This window comes from Anomaloglossus baeobatrachus, chromosome 4 (assembly GCF_048569485.1).
Source record: "Anomaloglossus baeobatrachus isolate aAnoBae1 chromosome 4, aAnoBae1.hap1, whole genome shotgun sequence".
Lineage (NCBI taxonomy): Eukaryota > Metazoa > Chordata > Amphibia > Anura > Aromobatidae > Anomaloglossus > Anomaloglossus baeobatrachus.
Genome location: NC_134356.1, coordinates 524,064,015 through 524,080,394, shown reverse-complemented (window position 1 = coordinate 524,080,394; position 16,380 = coordinate 524,064,015). Strand labels below are relative to the sequence as shown.

Below are 16,380 nucleotides of genomic sequence, written 5' to 3'. Positions count from 1 at the left end.
TATTTTAAATAAAACACAAATAAGCCTCGTTCACCCTTTTATTAACCCCTCCCGAAACAAAGCTCCGACGTAATTCACAGCTCCGGCGTCCTGCGATGCTTGCATCCAGCCGCGACTGACACAGACACTGCTGAATGCAGCCTCGCAGCGAGACAGCAGAGGTAACTCCAGGGCATTTCCCAATGTGAACTCACTGCCGACCGTGAGAAATGCAGAGTGTGCTCACAGGGACTCTATCTATCTATCTATCTATCTATCTATCTATCTATCCCTCTATCTATCTATCTATCTATCTATCTATCTATCTATCTATCTATCTATCTATCTATCATCCTTCTATATATCCCTCTATCTGTCTATCTATCTATTCTTCTATCTATTCTTCTGTCTATTTCTCTATCTCAGACTGAAATGACTTTTTTTTTTTTTCAATGTGCTTTATTGCATTGAAACCGTGGCAATACCGCGAACAATACCGCGGTAAAACCGCGGCAAACCACATGCGGTTTTTGGGTGCGGTTTGCCGCGTTTTTTTTTACCGCGGGTGCGGTAATCTTTGAATACCTGCGAAATTTTCTTGAGAAAATTCCATTTTCCAGTGCGCACAGGGCCTGATACAATGTAAAGTAGTCAGTGTACAGCTTGTATAACAGTGTAAATTTGGGGTGCCCTCTAACTTAACACATAGCCATTAATTTACACTATTACAGAAGCTGTATACTGTCTACTTTACATTGTATCAAAGTGTTTTCCCATGAAAAGATATAGTAAAATATTTACACAAAAGTGAAGGGTGTACTCACTTTTGTGGTGTCATGTCTTACGGCACAAAAGCTCTTCAGGCATAGACTGAACGGATCCATTGGGCTCCATTCACCCTATCAATACCAAACGTGTATCATTTTGTCTTCTGTCTCCATTCTATAGTGGTATGCCTTTTTCCAACAGTATAAAAGACTGTATCTTACACTTTTCTAAACAGAGGCATCCCATACACAAAAATGGTATCTTGTGCAATACCATAAGTTACCATCTTACAACAGGTATTAGGGATGATCGAATACCACAAATATTCGGCTTCACGAATATTCGCCAAATAGATCGCCACTTTTCAACTATTTGCGAATATTTGATGCGCAATGTAAGTCTATGGGAAACCCGAATAACAATTATTCTGCCTTCCCATAGACTTACATTGCGCATCGAATATTCGCATAGCGGCGACCTATTCGTCGGATATTCATGAAGCCGAAAATTTGTGGTATTTGATCATCCCTATTAGGTATCCATCAGGAAATTCTCCCTGTGTGATGGTGGATTTCCTGAGTGTAATTTGAAATGAGCCTAATGGGGAACCAGGCGTTGAATCATTGGGTTTGTCGCACCTGGAGAAATTTTGCATAGTTCCTGTAACGGTGAGCACGTTCTTCAAGAGCAGTCAGTTTACTTACCTGTATTGTAATACGTATATTTCTTACAGATGACTTATGAAATGTGGAAAGACCTCCTTGACGATGAAGAGAATACTCAAAAGGAGAGAAAGCCAGATCTGGGACTTGTCTTCATGATTGACCGAGGTTAGAATTGTTTTGGAGAATATATTTCAGATCCGCTGAAGAATTATATCAGATTGAGTTTGACGATTCACTGTTTGAGAGGTCAATCCTAATAAAAGAACACACCAAAAAAAGCTGATACACTCTGCCATGCCTAGCGCTGGGCATGAGGTTCGGCCACAATAGCTTTTGATTGACGTTTCTTCTAATGTATCAGAAATGATTATTCGTTTTTAGTATAAATGTGAAAATCTGCAGCTTAAGATTCCAGATCGATGATGAGAAGACATTCATGATTCTGTAGAAGAAAGACTAATTAGCTCCCAGTATGCTTTTTCCACTGTGTGCAGAATTATTAGGTAAGTGATTGATTTAACCATGTCATCATTTTTACGCAGATTTTCCAACTCCATGCTGTACTTACCTGAATTCTTATTGGATGAAGCAGATCAGGTGATGTGTATTTGTGTAATGAGGAGGGCACAGCCTAAGATACAACACTGTTTATCACGGTCTGCAGAATTATTAGGTTTCTTTTTACCCTCAGACAAAATTGGCCCAAAATAAGATTTACCTGAATCTGGAAAGTCAAAAATTGTTACAAGTCTTACAGAGAGAGGCAGCACTGTTGAAATTGCTAAGATATTGGGGTGAGATCACAGAAACATCAAATGTTTTGTTGAAAATAGTCAACAGGTTCGCAAAAAATATGTTGAGAAAAAAAGATGCACAATAATTGACAAATAATCAAACATGAAGCGACCAGGAACCCATTATCCTCCAGTGCGGATATTCCAATATCTCAGCCTCCCTGGCGAGCCCAGAAATACAAGGTGTTCAGTGCTCATAGTCATGGCTGAGGAGAGGAAGAAACCGACCACCACAGAACAAGATACCTAAGGAGAAACATCAAGACTGGGCCCATAAATAGCTGAAGATTGATTTTTCAAAGGTTTGATTGATTGATGAGATGAATGAATCTTGATGGGTCAGATGGATGGGCCTGTGGGTCAGTCAGTAATGGCACAGACCTCCACTTTGACTCAGATTCCAGTAAGATGGAGGTGGGTACTGCTATGGACTCTTGTTATTAGGGTGCATGCCCACTATCAGTATTTGCAGCGTTTTGGACGCATCATGCTTCAGCTGCATCCAAAATGCTGCGGTGTACAGTACAAGCATAGTGGATGGGATTTGTAGACATCCCATGCCCACTGTGCTTCTTTTTCCCACAGCAAACACTGACCTGCGGTTCGTCTTTCCAGACCGCATCATGTCAGTTGTTTGCTGCGGATTTGCAAGCTTCCACCGTAGGGAGAACACAAGCGAGAGACCGCAGTGCACCGAACTCTGATCATGGCCATGGTCAGCTACGGTCTCCTGCGGAGGAGACTCGTGGTCCCGCAGGTCAGAACTTGCTGTGCTCTGAACGCAACAAGTCCTGATCGTGTGCACACACCCTTAAAGATGAGCTTGTTGGACCTTTTCAGGTTGAAGATGGACTCAAAATCAACTCCCAAACCTACTGCCGGTTTCTAGAAGACACTTTCTTCATCAATGATACAAGAAAAAGTTTGCATCTTTCCAGAAAGCTATGATCATTATGCAGGACAATGCTCCATTGGATGCGTTAAAGTCTGCACTGCTACGCTAGCCATTTAGGCCCAGTCCTGACATTTACATTTCTGTGCGATATACATAGGCTGGACTTCATTACACAAATACACATCACTTGATCTGCTTCGTCAAATAAGAATTCAGTTAGAAAGTTGGAAAATTTGCATAAAAATTATGATATGATCAAAATAGTCACTCGCGTAATAATTGTGCATACGGTGTAGTTTATAATGTCTTACATGGCAATTTCATCTTATTATTACTATTATTACTTTAGTTATAGAGCAAATACCAATCTTGAGATACTAAGGTAGAACCTTCTAATCAAGTACCACAATTTCACACTACCTTAAAACCAATTACTTTAATGAACATTAATGCCATAAACATAGTACATATAATACATATAATAATTTAATTTCCGCATGCGGATAAATGAAGAGAAAGGTGGGAAATTCATATACACCCTACTCTCTCCCTTCCTATAATGCTGAGGTCGGCGTCCTAATTGCTGTTAACGCCCCTGTTCCGCGTCGACTAATCTCTATACTGTCCCTACTCTGTCTTTTGATACCCAGTGCTTTTATTTTATAGCGGGTAAGGTGTATCACCAAAAAGGAAAGCCCACAAGAAATAGTATGTGCACTGTCATAGAGAGTACATTCGTCAGTACTTTTCTGTCAACATCTAGTGGGGTAGTCCTAGATTAGTCAACTGCCAGTTAGAATAATCATGTATTTGTATCAATTAAAATCAATTTAAAGATTGCTGTAATTTAGTCCAAGAATCTCCCCTCTCTATGACAGCGCACATACTATTTCTTGTGGGCTTTCCTTTTTGGTGGTATGGTATACCTTACCCACTATAAAATAGGAGCACTGGGTATCAAAAGACAGAGGAGGGACAGTATAGAGATTAGGCTACTTTCACACATCAGTTTTCTGCATTCAGGCACAATCCTTTTTTTTCCTGATCCAACGGATCCGGCAAAAAATATAAAAACCGTATCCACCGGATCCGTTTTTTAACGGATCCGTTATGCCGGATGCGTAAAAAAAACGGATTTGTTGGATCCGTTTTGCATCCGTTTTGTCCGTTTTTTTTTTTTTTTGCTGGATCCGTTTTTTCAAAACATTGGAGCATGCTCAGTTTACAAAAACGGATCCGGCAGCCGCATCCGTTTTTTGCCGCATTACGCCAGATCCGGCGTCCATAGGCTTCCATTGTAAAACACGCCGGATCGCAACAGATCCGGCGCAATGCGTTTTTGTTGTCGGACAAAAAACCGTTATAAGATACGTTCCCTCCGGCCGCTGCTTTAGGCAATTATGACGGATCCGGCAAAAGCCGGATGCAACGCAAGGCCATCAGGCACAATTCGGCACTAATACAAATCAATGGGGATAAAACAGATCCGGCGCCGAATCCGTTTTACCCGTTTTTTTCCGGATTATGCCTGATGGAAAAAAACTGATGTGTGAAAGTAGCCTTAGTCAACGCGGAACAGGGGTGTCAACAGAAATTAGGATGCCAACCCCCGTATCATAGGATGGGAGAGAGTAGGGTGTATATGAATTTCCCACCTTTCTCTTCATTTATCAGCCCACGGAAATTATTATTTGTATTATATGTACTATGTTTGTGGCATTAATGTTCATTAAAGTGATTGGTTTTAAGGTAGTGTGAAATTGTGGTACTTGATTAGTTCTAGAGCGCCATGGCTGTAAGGCTATGTGCCCACGGGAGCTCGTACCTGCGGATGTATCCGCTGGTACAAGCACATGTTTCCCGCAGCTGCCCGCCGGCGTCCGCAGCTATTTTTAGCTGCTAGATTACAGCGGAATAGCTGCGGGAAACATGCGGACATTCATGCGCCTTACTTGCAGACGTCCCGGCCTCTATCTCCATAGCGGAGGGCCGGGACATCCGCAGGTAATTCCGCATGAATAATTGACATGCAATTATACATGCGGATGCCTACTTCCGCAGCATGGTCGGCAGCTGCACTTTCCGCAGCGTGGACACAGCACTCCCCATGTCCCATAGGATAACATGGGGAGTGACTGTACATGCTAAAACCTGCGGATTTATCTGGAAAATCCAGAAAAATCCGCAGGTTTTCCGCGGCAAAATCCGCAGAAACAAGGTCCCATGGGCACATAGCCTAAGGAGAAGGGGTTACATACAAACTACAGATATAAGTTACCATAAACAGACTAACAATGACAGCCTGGTACAGGAAAAGAGGACCCTTGTGGCCCTACATTCTATGATGTACTTATAGTGGTCCTTAGTGGTGGAATAACTTATATTATGGCCTTTTCACATTTAATGTTTGCATTACATTTGATTTCTGCACTGAGAATGCTCCTAGATCACACCTAGAATGTATCTGTCGGCCCTATACTCCGCACCGATGTTGAAATGATGTCCTTTTGAAATGCGCTCTGCCAGTATCCATGGGCATGTTTTTTATTTTTCTCTGACATTTTGGCTCTTCCAGCATCTATTAACATTTATGATTATGAACGTTCAGTGAGAGGTAATGCCTATGTGTTTATTGCCTTGCAGATGTGGACTACATCACTCCCCTGTGTTCTCAGGTCGTGTATGAAGGACTGGTTGATGATATTTTCCGAATTAAATGTGGTAAATTGAATTTGATTGACAAGATATATTTACACTATGTAATTAACATTGTGCTGTTATAATTTGGCATCCTCTTCCCCACATAATGAAAATGTTATGATCTGTGAAAGCGTAAAAATATTATCATTCCATCCTACTGGATGAACCCTTCTTTCCTTCATGTCCCTTTCTTTTTCTTTTCTCTCCATTTTTTTCCACTGTTCCTCTCGGGCCTTTTTTTCTTCCATTTCTAGGTTTTCTAGTTCTTTGGCCTATTTCTTACATGCTGTCTCCTGGAATTCCATGATAGATCAAGTATCCTGTTAACTACTCTTTATTTTCCCGGAAACATACTTTTACATTTTAAGGGTTATTTCCATCTCAGACTCTCATGGCAGAGATCTAAGTACCGTACGTGCCGCTCTGAAACCCTGTAGGTGGAACTACAGAGACAGCTAGCTCAGCCGCCTTGGGTTGTCTCCTTTCCTATTCCTTCAGTGGTCAGAGCCTGGATGGAGCTGTTCCCGTATCAGCCATGAAGGTCTAAAATTGGAAAAGTCCTTTAATTTTGCCAATGCCAAATATCTCGCTTTTCTCTTTTTGGCTGCATTTTTAACTATGTTTTTGGAAATTCCATAAAAAACATAATAAACAGAAAGAAAACAACTTATCAATATAGCCTTTGTAATTCCAAACAAAATGTGTATCTTTAGCTTCCTCTATATATTATGTTTCAGGAAGTGTGGAATTTGGACCTGAAGTGACCTCGTCCGATAAAAGTGTGAAAATTCTGCTGAACGCTCAGGATAAGGTAAGAAATTAGGAAGTTGCTTTTTATGAGACTGTAGGAGGGAGCCGGGTGATGAGTGACAGGCTCTACTCCACTACATTAGTTTGAAATGCTGCATGTGTTCTTCCCAGGCTGGGCAGTGCGACACTTACTTGAGTCTTCAGGGATATGTCTGCCACCCCACCGCAATGTCCGCAACCTCACCGCCATGTCCGAGACCTCACCGACGGTCAACGTTGTAGATGTAGCAGGATCACACATCACACTGAGAGATTCTTTGCAACACAACAAGAAACACTTAATTTTACTTGCAATCATCATGGCTATACAATCCAGTTCTGCTGTTTTGGGTACTTTTCCTGTTTAGTCCTTGGCTGGGTATTAGACTTCCAGCAACCGAGTCCAAACTTATACTTTTCCCCATTTTAATCTTTGCGGCTTCTCGTATTCTTTAATACCCCAAATGGTTCTAGGTCGCTCAATACAAGGGGAGCTTTGGGCTCAGGACACAATGAAGGAGACCTCCCAGTTCCCTGACGGACCCCACACCAGGGCACGTCCACACCTCAAGACCCTCTCTGCAGAACTACCCTCCTTCCTGGCCTGTCTGGCTATCTCACTCCTGTCGCTCCTCCCTCTGTGCTCCAAGTCTCGTAGGTTACCAAATAATCATTCTCGGGGCCTGCTGCACCTGCATATAACACTCTTCTTTACAAACTCTGTGTATATTATATCCTACTTAGCATTCTTACCTTACTCTTATATCTATCTGCTAACATTCCTATGCTTTAAATTGCTATGCTCTACATTATACCGTTATCATTAGTCATATATGTAATACACATTATATTGTAAAATACAGTAAAATACAATATGCAATAAAACGGTCACTAGAGGGCGCCGATCGCTGCACTGCTCCGGCTCTGCTATATCTCCTGCCTTACACATTAGCAGCAGCAATAAAACATCAACTTTAATATACATTATATGTACATTGTAGAAGGGTGATCCAACCACATCCTACAAGGACACCTGTTAGTCAAAATAGTGATGTAAATCTTTTGTATGTAGATCAGTTCTTGTGTGGAATATATCATTGCTTCAGTAGTGGAAATGAATATGCTGATCTTTAAAGGGAAGCTGTCACCAGAATTTTTCTACCCCATCTGAGAGCAGCATGATGTAGAGACCCTGATTTCAGTGATGTGTCACTTACTGGGCTACTTCCTTTAATATTGATAAAATCACTGTTTATCTGATGCAGATCTAGTAGTTCCCTGAATGCTGAGCTCTGTATATCCCGGCCCTCATGACTTTTTATACACTGTACATTAGTAGAAAGTTTCCAATCAGTTGTGGGGGTGGGGTCATACATCTGTCATGATTATGCAGGACTACATGGCAGCAGGTTTACTAGTCCTCTAGTGATAAAAAAGATATTTTCTCTGACGCCTCATTGGGGGACACAGGACCATGGGTGTTATGCTGCTTATCCATAGGAGGACACTAAGTAGATGCAAAGATGTTAGCTCCTCCCCTGCAGTATACATCCCCTGGCTCAGCCAGGCTATTTCAGTTTTAGCTTAGTCTCTATAGGAGGCACAACTCTGCAGCAAGAATTTTTTGTTTTTAGAAGTCGACGGTTTCCTTCGGGGACCGATTTCCCAAAACCATCAACAGGCGGGAACGCGGAGTGTCGCCTCCCCGTACCCCCTCCTGCGACGCTGGATCCTGGGCTACATCTTACTGGACGACGGTTCTCACAGGCACCGATTTTCCAGAGCCCAGAGCAGATGAAAACTTCCTCAGTCCCTCTTGCAGGCTCTGAGTTGATAAACGCTCCGCACCAGCATGACCAGATCAGACTGCCATCTCCACAGGAGCTGAGGTGAGAGCCTTCCGATTTCCAGAGCAGATGAAAAACTTCCTCAGTCCCTCTGGCAGGCTCTGAGTTGATACAAGTTCTGACAGCAGGCATCAGAATGTCCACACTGGCTCCCTGACAGGAATTGGAGCAAAGGTCACACTGACTGGATTGGGCTGATTGCAGACTCCTGCATAGCATTCCACCTGTGGTGGTGGGAGGGGGAGAGCTCCCAGGACTCAGTGCACCCGCAGCTGCGGTGCACTTATAGAGTTTTTTCTGTCCACCATTGTTGTGCAGGGCTGGAGGGGGAAGGGGAGTCCCTTCCCACCATTTTTTTTGTTTATTAAATTTTCTCATGCCTTCTTGTCAGAGCTAAGCCCCGCCCCCTCCGACACTCGATAAGCCACGCCCCCTCACGAAAGCGTGCGTAACACTCCTCACACAGGATCTACAGAGCATTGCTCCCTCTTGTTATGATCAGAGCCTGTGGGTGTCTCTCAGAGCTGGCTTCCTCCTTCCCACAGGAACTGGGACGCAGGAAGGAGGGGGAGGGAGGGGTCATCAGTGTTCTGGGTGAGTTATATCCTCACTTGCACATTAGCTCTGCAGAGCATTGCTCCCTCATTACAATCAGAGTTTGTGGCTCATCAGCCAGAGGCTGCAGTCACATGTTTTATGCCCTGCACAACTACAGCAACAACTATAAGACTTTTTTAACGTATCCTGCCACGCTGAGCTACTAGGGGATGATAGCACCTCTTCCTTCTGTGAGTCCGGTGCCCCTGTAGCTCCCCACCACCACCACCACCACCACCGCAGCAATCGCTGCCAGCCCAGAGCCTACGGCTACCAGTCCCCCGGTATGGGCACAGTTCCTGGAACCTGGTGCTGGCTCTGCAACATCGTCCTCACACCCCTCGGAGGCCCTGGACAGAATGCAGCCTGATGACACCTCTATAGAGGGTCCTCCTGATAAGAATCAGCCCTCTGCTTCACCGGTTGCAGATCAGAAAAAGGGTATGACCCCCATGGTTCTCCCTCTGGGATACACAGATGGGGTTCTCCCACATGTTCCGCAGTCTCTGAGGAGCCGGAGGAAGGGGAATGATGTTTGTACCGGGATGATTCCTTGGTTTCAACCTCCCTGAGCGATCAAGCTCCGATGGACTCCCTTATTGCAACAATTATCCAAAACTCTGCATGTGGAAGATCTCCCATCCACTACTACTGACCATGCGGTCTCCTTTAAAAGGGTGAAGAAACCTCAAAAAAAAAAAGTATTTTGACGGCGCCTCGGTATCCGTAAACTCGTGAAGTCCCGGTACCCCTTTAGCTTAGCTGTCTCTAAGGGCTGGGCCGATCCGGCCTCGGTGGACTCTCACCCGGCTTCCGCCTGCCTGAAGGACCCTCCTGTCTTTTACTTGATGGATCCTCCTTCAAGGACCCGACAGACAGACAAGTGGAGCAGCTCGATCGCTCCGCCTTGAGGCTGCGGGTCCCTCTCCCCTTCCGTGTGGGTCGCACAGGCACCAGGACTACCAGTTTCCCTCAGACCCTTACAGATGTAACAGTTCACATTGCTGCGGCGGCAAAGTACCTCATGCAGGCCTCCCTCGACGCTGCTACCTGCGCAGTTATTGCCGCCTCAAATACCATAGCCATCTGTAAGGCCCTCTGGTTCCGATAATGGAGAGCGGATTCTGTCTCTAAGAAACCTCTCACAGTACTCCTTTCCAGACAGATGGTTTGCCGATCGTCTGGACAGGCTCTTTTTTTGTCTGACACCACGGGAGGAAAAGAGTACCTCCCTCCCCCAACTCTAGCCCAGGATGTTTTTTACTAGACATGCAGGGCCCGACCTTCTCAGCCCTCCCCGAGTCCACCTCGTCCTGGCAGTCTAGACAAAGACCACGAAGTCTCGTCCTTCTCCTTCTGGGCTGCCGCCTCTGACCACAAATGGGTGCGATACCTTGTGTCTTCTGGTTACCACATTGAATTCCGGACCCGATTCCCTGGTCAGTCTTTTCTCTCAACATCCCCCAAAGGCTCCAAAACACCGCGAGGCCTTCTCCTCAGCGATCCACTCCCTCCAAACGGCAGGGGTGATGGTACCGGTTCTGGACGGCGAGAGGTTCAAGGCCTTCTATTCCAACCTCTCGTGGTCCCCAAAAAAGGACGGGTCAATTCGACCCATCCTGGACCTCTAACACCTGAGCAAACATGTGCACGTAAGGAGATTCAGAATGGAATTCCTAGGGTCCATTATTACCTTTATGGTTAAAGGAGAATTCCTTGCCTCCCTTGCTATCAGGAACGCGTACCTGCACATATCCATCGCTCAAGCTCACCAAAAGTTCCTCCGCTTCGCTGTTCAGGACTTCTTTTTTTTTTTTCATTTGTGGCCCTACCCTCGGCTCTGCCACAGCACCAAGGGTCTTATCAAAGGTCATGACGGCCGCCATGAGTGCCCTTCACGCCAGGAGAGTGGCTGTTCTGCCTTGCGTTGATGACCTCCTCATCAAGGGCTCAACCAGCGTGCAGATCTCTGTGGGCACCCTATCCTGCTTAGGGCGGCTTCTGACTCTAGTCAAATCATCCCCGGTCCCGTCAAAATCCGTCACCTCCCTGGTCATGTCCCTGGACACCCTTCGGGGCTTGATATTTTTCCCTCAAGACAAGGCGACCGCTCTACAACAAGCGGTACACTGCCTTCTACATGATCCTCTCGCTCCATACGATTCAGTATGAGAGTGCTAGGTAGGATAGCGGCGGCTATAGAGGCAGTACTGCTCGCTTAGCCACACCACCGCCCACTGCAGCTTGCGCTTCTAGCTGCCTGGGACAAGAGCCCCTTTTTTCCTTTGACGAACTTTTCACCTGACACCTTCAGTCAGGTATGCGCTTTGCTGGTGGCTTCAGTCCTCTTCCATATCGAGAGGGAGTTTTTTTCCCCCAAGTGGACTGGCTACTCCTGACCACGGACGCCAGACTCTTAGTCTGGGGAGCAGCGTACTGACTCTACACTGCTTGGGGACATTGGACGCCCCAGGAGTCTTCCCTTCCCAGAAATCATCCTGAAAATCAGTGCGATCTTTCTCGCGTTCAGGTCATTCCCCCCTTCTGCTAGCAGGTCGTTTGATTCGGGTCCAATTGGACAATGCAACAGCTGTGGCGTAGGTCAATCGACAGGGAGGTACCTGCAGAAAGACAGCTTATTTCAAGGGCCTCAGGATCCTCACCTGGGCTGAATCGACGGGGGTCTGTGTTTTCAGTGTTACACATATTGGGAGTAGAGAAAAGGGTGGCGGACCTTCTAAGTCGCCAAGGCCTGGCCGCCGGAGAGTGTTTTCTCCACCCAGAAGTGTTCCCACACATCTGCACTCGTTGGGGTACACCAGACGTGGATCTAATGGCCTCAAGGTTGAACGCAAAGGTACCCGCGTTCTTAGCCAGGTCACGTGATCCACAGTCCATCGGCGCGGATGCTCTAGTCTCCTGAAGTCTCTTCCGTCTACCTTACATGTTTTTCACCTCTGCCCCTGCTGCCGCGAGTAATCAGGAAGATCAAGGTAGAAGGAGTCCCGGTGATACTAATAGCACCGGACTAGCCCAGGTGCGCCTGGTATGCCGAATTAGTACAATTGATCATGGCGCCTCGTAAGCATCCCAGACCTGCTGACCCAAGGGCCCATTTCCCATCAGAACTCCAGAGCCCTGAAGCTTACAGCCTGGCCATTGAGACCTGGACTTTAACAAGAGCGAGATTCTCTCCTGCGGTCATCTCCATCATGTACAGTGCCCGAAAGCCGTCCTTCATCCTGTATTTACCACCGTACGTGGAAAACTTTCCTTTCCCAGTGCAGGGAATCTAATGTCCAACCTATGCCTCTGGCGCTCCCCAGAATTCTTGATTTTTTTGCAGTCAGGTTGCAAAAGGGGTTGGCCCTCACCTCCCTTAAGGGGCAGGTTTCATCTCTCTCAATATTCTATCAATACCGCCTAGCTTACAATCCGCAAGTCAAGACTTTCCTCAAGGGCGTTTCCCATCTAGTTCCCCCGTATAAACGGTCGCTGGACCCATGGGACCTCAATCTCGTTTTGGACGGTATCCAGGGTCCCCCTTTGAACTTTTGAAGGAATCTTCTCTTGCTCTTCTCTCCTGGAAGGTAACATTCTTAGTGGCGATTACGTCCGTCAGACAAGTTTCGGAACTGGCAGCACTCTCTTGCCGCGAACCCTTTCTGATCTTTCATCAGGACAAGGTGGTTCTACGCCCCCTTCCGGATTTTCTTCCGAAGGTTACTTCTCCGTTTCATATGAACGAGGACATTGTGCCTTCCTTTTGTCCACACCCAGCCCATAGGCTGGAAAGGTTCCTATATTTGCTAGACATTGTGAGGGCTCTCAGATATTACGTACCCAGGACAGCCCCTTTAGGAATATGGACTCCTTGTTCGTCATTCCTGGAAGGCCTAAGAAAGGAGACGCAGCTTCATAGGCAACGCTGGCTCGCTGGATTCGCTCTGCGATCCAGGAGGACTACCGCTCGCAACTCAAGCCCATTCCTAGTGGGCTGCGGACTTTTTCCACGCGAGCAATTGGCGCCTCTTGGGCCATTAGGCATCAGGCTTCAGTGGAACTGGGGTGTAAGGCTGCGACCTGGTTTTGCCTACATACTGTTTCAAATCATTACCGAGTCCATACCCAGGCTTCGGCTGAGGCGAACCTAGGTAGGAAAATTCTGCAAACGATAGTGGAGCACCTATCTCAGTTGGCGCTCCTGGCTATCTGGGACTGGTTCCTAGTCCTTGGGTTGCGTTGTTTGTTTTCCCACCCAGGGACTGCTTTAGGACGTCCCATGGTCCTGTATCCCCCAATGAGGCGTCAGAGAAAAACGGTGTACTCACCGTAAAATCGTTTTCTCTTAGCCATCATTGAGGGAGACAGCACTTTCCCTGTTGCCCTGTTGGGTCTTAGCTTTTTTCTCTCTCAGTACTATTTTGTTATGAGTATTCACTCACGTTTTTTGTTACTTGTTCTCCTACTGCTTGTGTACTAAAACTGAAGTAGCCTGGCTGGGCCAGGGGGTGTATACTGTAGGGGAGGAGCTAACATCTTTGCATCTACTTAGTGTCCTCCTATGGATAAGCAGCATAACACCCATGGTCCTGTGTCCCCCAATGATGGCTAAGAGAAAACAATTTTACGGTGAGTACACAAAAATCCGTTTTTTTATCAACATGAGATTATCAAAACTACAGCAAAGCAGCCCAGTAAGTGACAGATCTCATGAATCAGAGATTATACATTATGCATATCTCAGATTAGATTGCAAAAACCTGGTGACAGATTCTCTTTAACCCTTTCACGACTTATGACGTATATTTACGTCAAAGGTTGTGTCCCTGTCGTTGATGGGGCTGAGCTTGCATCTTTCCCTGCAGATAAAGACTGATCTGATCAGCCGCATTTGTATCAACGATCCGCTGCAGCTGTTAAGTATTTAAATCCCGCTGTCAATCTCTGACAGCAACATTTATATACGCCGGCAGGCGGCATGTCGTTTTTTGCTCCCATTGGTGCCCCATGATGTGACCGTCCGGCGCTGATGGGTTGTGCTGACAGCCATGGATTAGCTGATGAACCTCATGCCTGTCTTCACGATCCTCATGTGAACGTTGGATGCAAGCCAGCATTCATTGGAAGTGATCATTTATGCTGTACAGAGCAATGCTGATGCACATTTCTGTATAGCAGAAATGATCAGATGATCACAGCTTCAAGTCCCCTAAGGGCACTAGTAGATATAGTAAGTGAAAAAAAAGTTTTTAAGGGGAACCTGTCACCAGATTTGTCCCTCATAACCTGTGGCCACCACCAGTAGGCTCTTACATACAGAATACTAGAATGCAGTATATAAGTACCCAGGCTACTCTGTATAATGTAAAAAAACACCTGTATTATACTCACCTTATGGGGCAGTTTGATCCAAGGGGCGTTGCGGCTCACGGGTCCGGCACCTCCTCTCCTCTGTGATCACCATCCTCCTCCTTCCCAGCCCCACATCCTTCATCGTGCACACAGGCCGGCATTGTTCTCCTGCGCAGGCGCACTTTGAGCTGCCCTGCTGAAGGCAGATCAACGTACTGTAATGTGCAGATGAGAGGAAGACCATCCGTGCATGCGCATTGCAATGACGTAGGACATAGGGCTCTTATATTCTTATATATAGTATTCTAGAATGCTGTATATAAGGGCTCACTGGTGGTGGCCGCAGCTAATAATGGAAAAACATGGTGACAAGTTCCCTTTAAAAATATGGAAAAGAAAAAATACAAAGTTCAAATCACCCCCAATTTGCCCCATTGAAATTACATTTAACACCCTACCCCCCACATATTTAGTATCGCTATGTTCAGATATGTCTAATCTATCAAAATATAAAATAAATGAATCCGATTGGTAAACCGCCTAGCGAAAAATATTAAAATCTCAAGAATTACATTTTTGTGGCCGCTACAACATTGCATTAAGACACAATAAGAGGCGATCAAAGCATTGCATATACTGAAAAATGGTATCTGTAAAAAAACAGAAACTAAGGGCACAAAAAATAAGCCGACATTTAGCCACAAATTTAGAAAATGGTGCCAAAAGTGGACATTTTTTATTTTTTTTGCAAACCTCTGAATGTTTTTTCACCACTTAAATTAAAAGAAAACCTATACATGTTTGGTATCTAGGTATCTAGCTTGTACTGACCTGGAGAATCATATTGACAGGTCAGTTTTTACTATGCAGTGTGTCCACCCATATCCTGTCCACCGCCATTAACTTGAGAACGGCAGAAGCTATAGGCATAGAAGTGGTGTCTAAGTATAGTAAAGTAGCCATGCGCTACGCAATGAAACCACCAATAGCACCACCTGGTGCAAAACAACAGCGTTAGCATTTTTATCTCGAAAATGGAACGAGATAGAGAAAAAAAAGTGAATTAAAAAGTTGTAGGGCATCATCAATTCAATATAAATCGACACCTTGCATACAGAAATGCTGTGATTAGAACGTGTAAAACTCACAAGGCTGCGGACGTGAAGCGATACCTCATGGAGACCTTCCTACAAGTCATTGGGTATGATGGCTGCGTGGAGTGGCCTCCACGTTCACCTGACCTGACCCCATTGGACTTCTTTCTGTGAGGTCACATCAAACAGTAGATGTATGAGACCCCTCCACCAACATTGCAGGACCTACGACGACGTATCACAGATGCTTGTGCAAACGTGTCACCTACCATATTGCACAACGTGCAGCAAGATACAGTATGCTGTCCAGAGTCCAGATGTGCACTGCAGCTGACGGTGGCCACTTTCAGCATCAAAGTTAAATGAGCTCCATATGCGTGATCAACATGCAATGTTTTGGGGGGTTCATGGGTTTCATATCATAGCATTTCTGTATGCAAGGTGTCGATTTGTATTGAATTGCTGATGCCCTACAATTTTTCAATTCACTTTTTTCTCTATCTCGTTCCGTTTTCGAGATAAAAATGCTAACTCCGTTGTTTTCCACCAGGTGGCGCTATAGGTGGTTTCATTGCGTAGCTACTTTACTATACCTAGACACCACTTCTATGCCTATAGCTGCCGCCATTCTCAAGTTAATGGCGGTGGACAGGATATGGGTGGACACACTGTATAATGAACATAGTAAATAAAAAAAAACTTGTGGAATTGCACTTTCTTTGTCGCTCCATTGGGAGACCCAGACAATTGGGTGTATAGCTTCTGCCTCTGGAGGCCACACAAAGTATTACACTTTAAAAAGTGTAACCCCTCCCCTCTGCCTATACACCCTCCCGTGGATCACGGGCTCCTCAGCAGGGAATCTGGAGGACACACTCCGCTCGTTAGCGGTCGGTA

The 16,380-nt window shown here is 45.6% G+C and overlaps 1 protein-coding gene across 1 annotated transcript in view; it reads left to right on the top strand.

The window, feature by feature from the left end:
• Positions 1-16,380, top strand: part of VPS33B (VPS33B late endosome and lysosome associated) — a 164,393-nt gene that overhangs the window by 96,474 nt on the left and 51,539 nt on the right. The window contains exons 10-12 of the mRNA XM_075345903.1: positions 1,481-1,577; positions 5,745-5,822; positions 6,539-6,612. Coding sequence (XP_075202018.1) covers positions 1,481-1,577; positions 5,745-5,822; positions 6,539-6,612 — 249 coding nt within the window. The remainder of the gene's footprint in view (positions 1-1,480; positions 1,578-5,744; positions 5,823-6,538; positions 6,613-16,380) is intronic.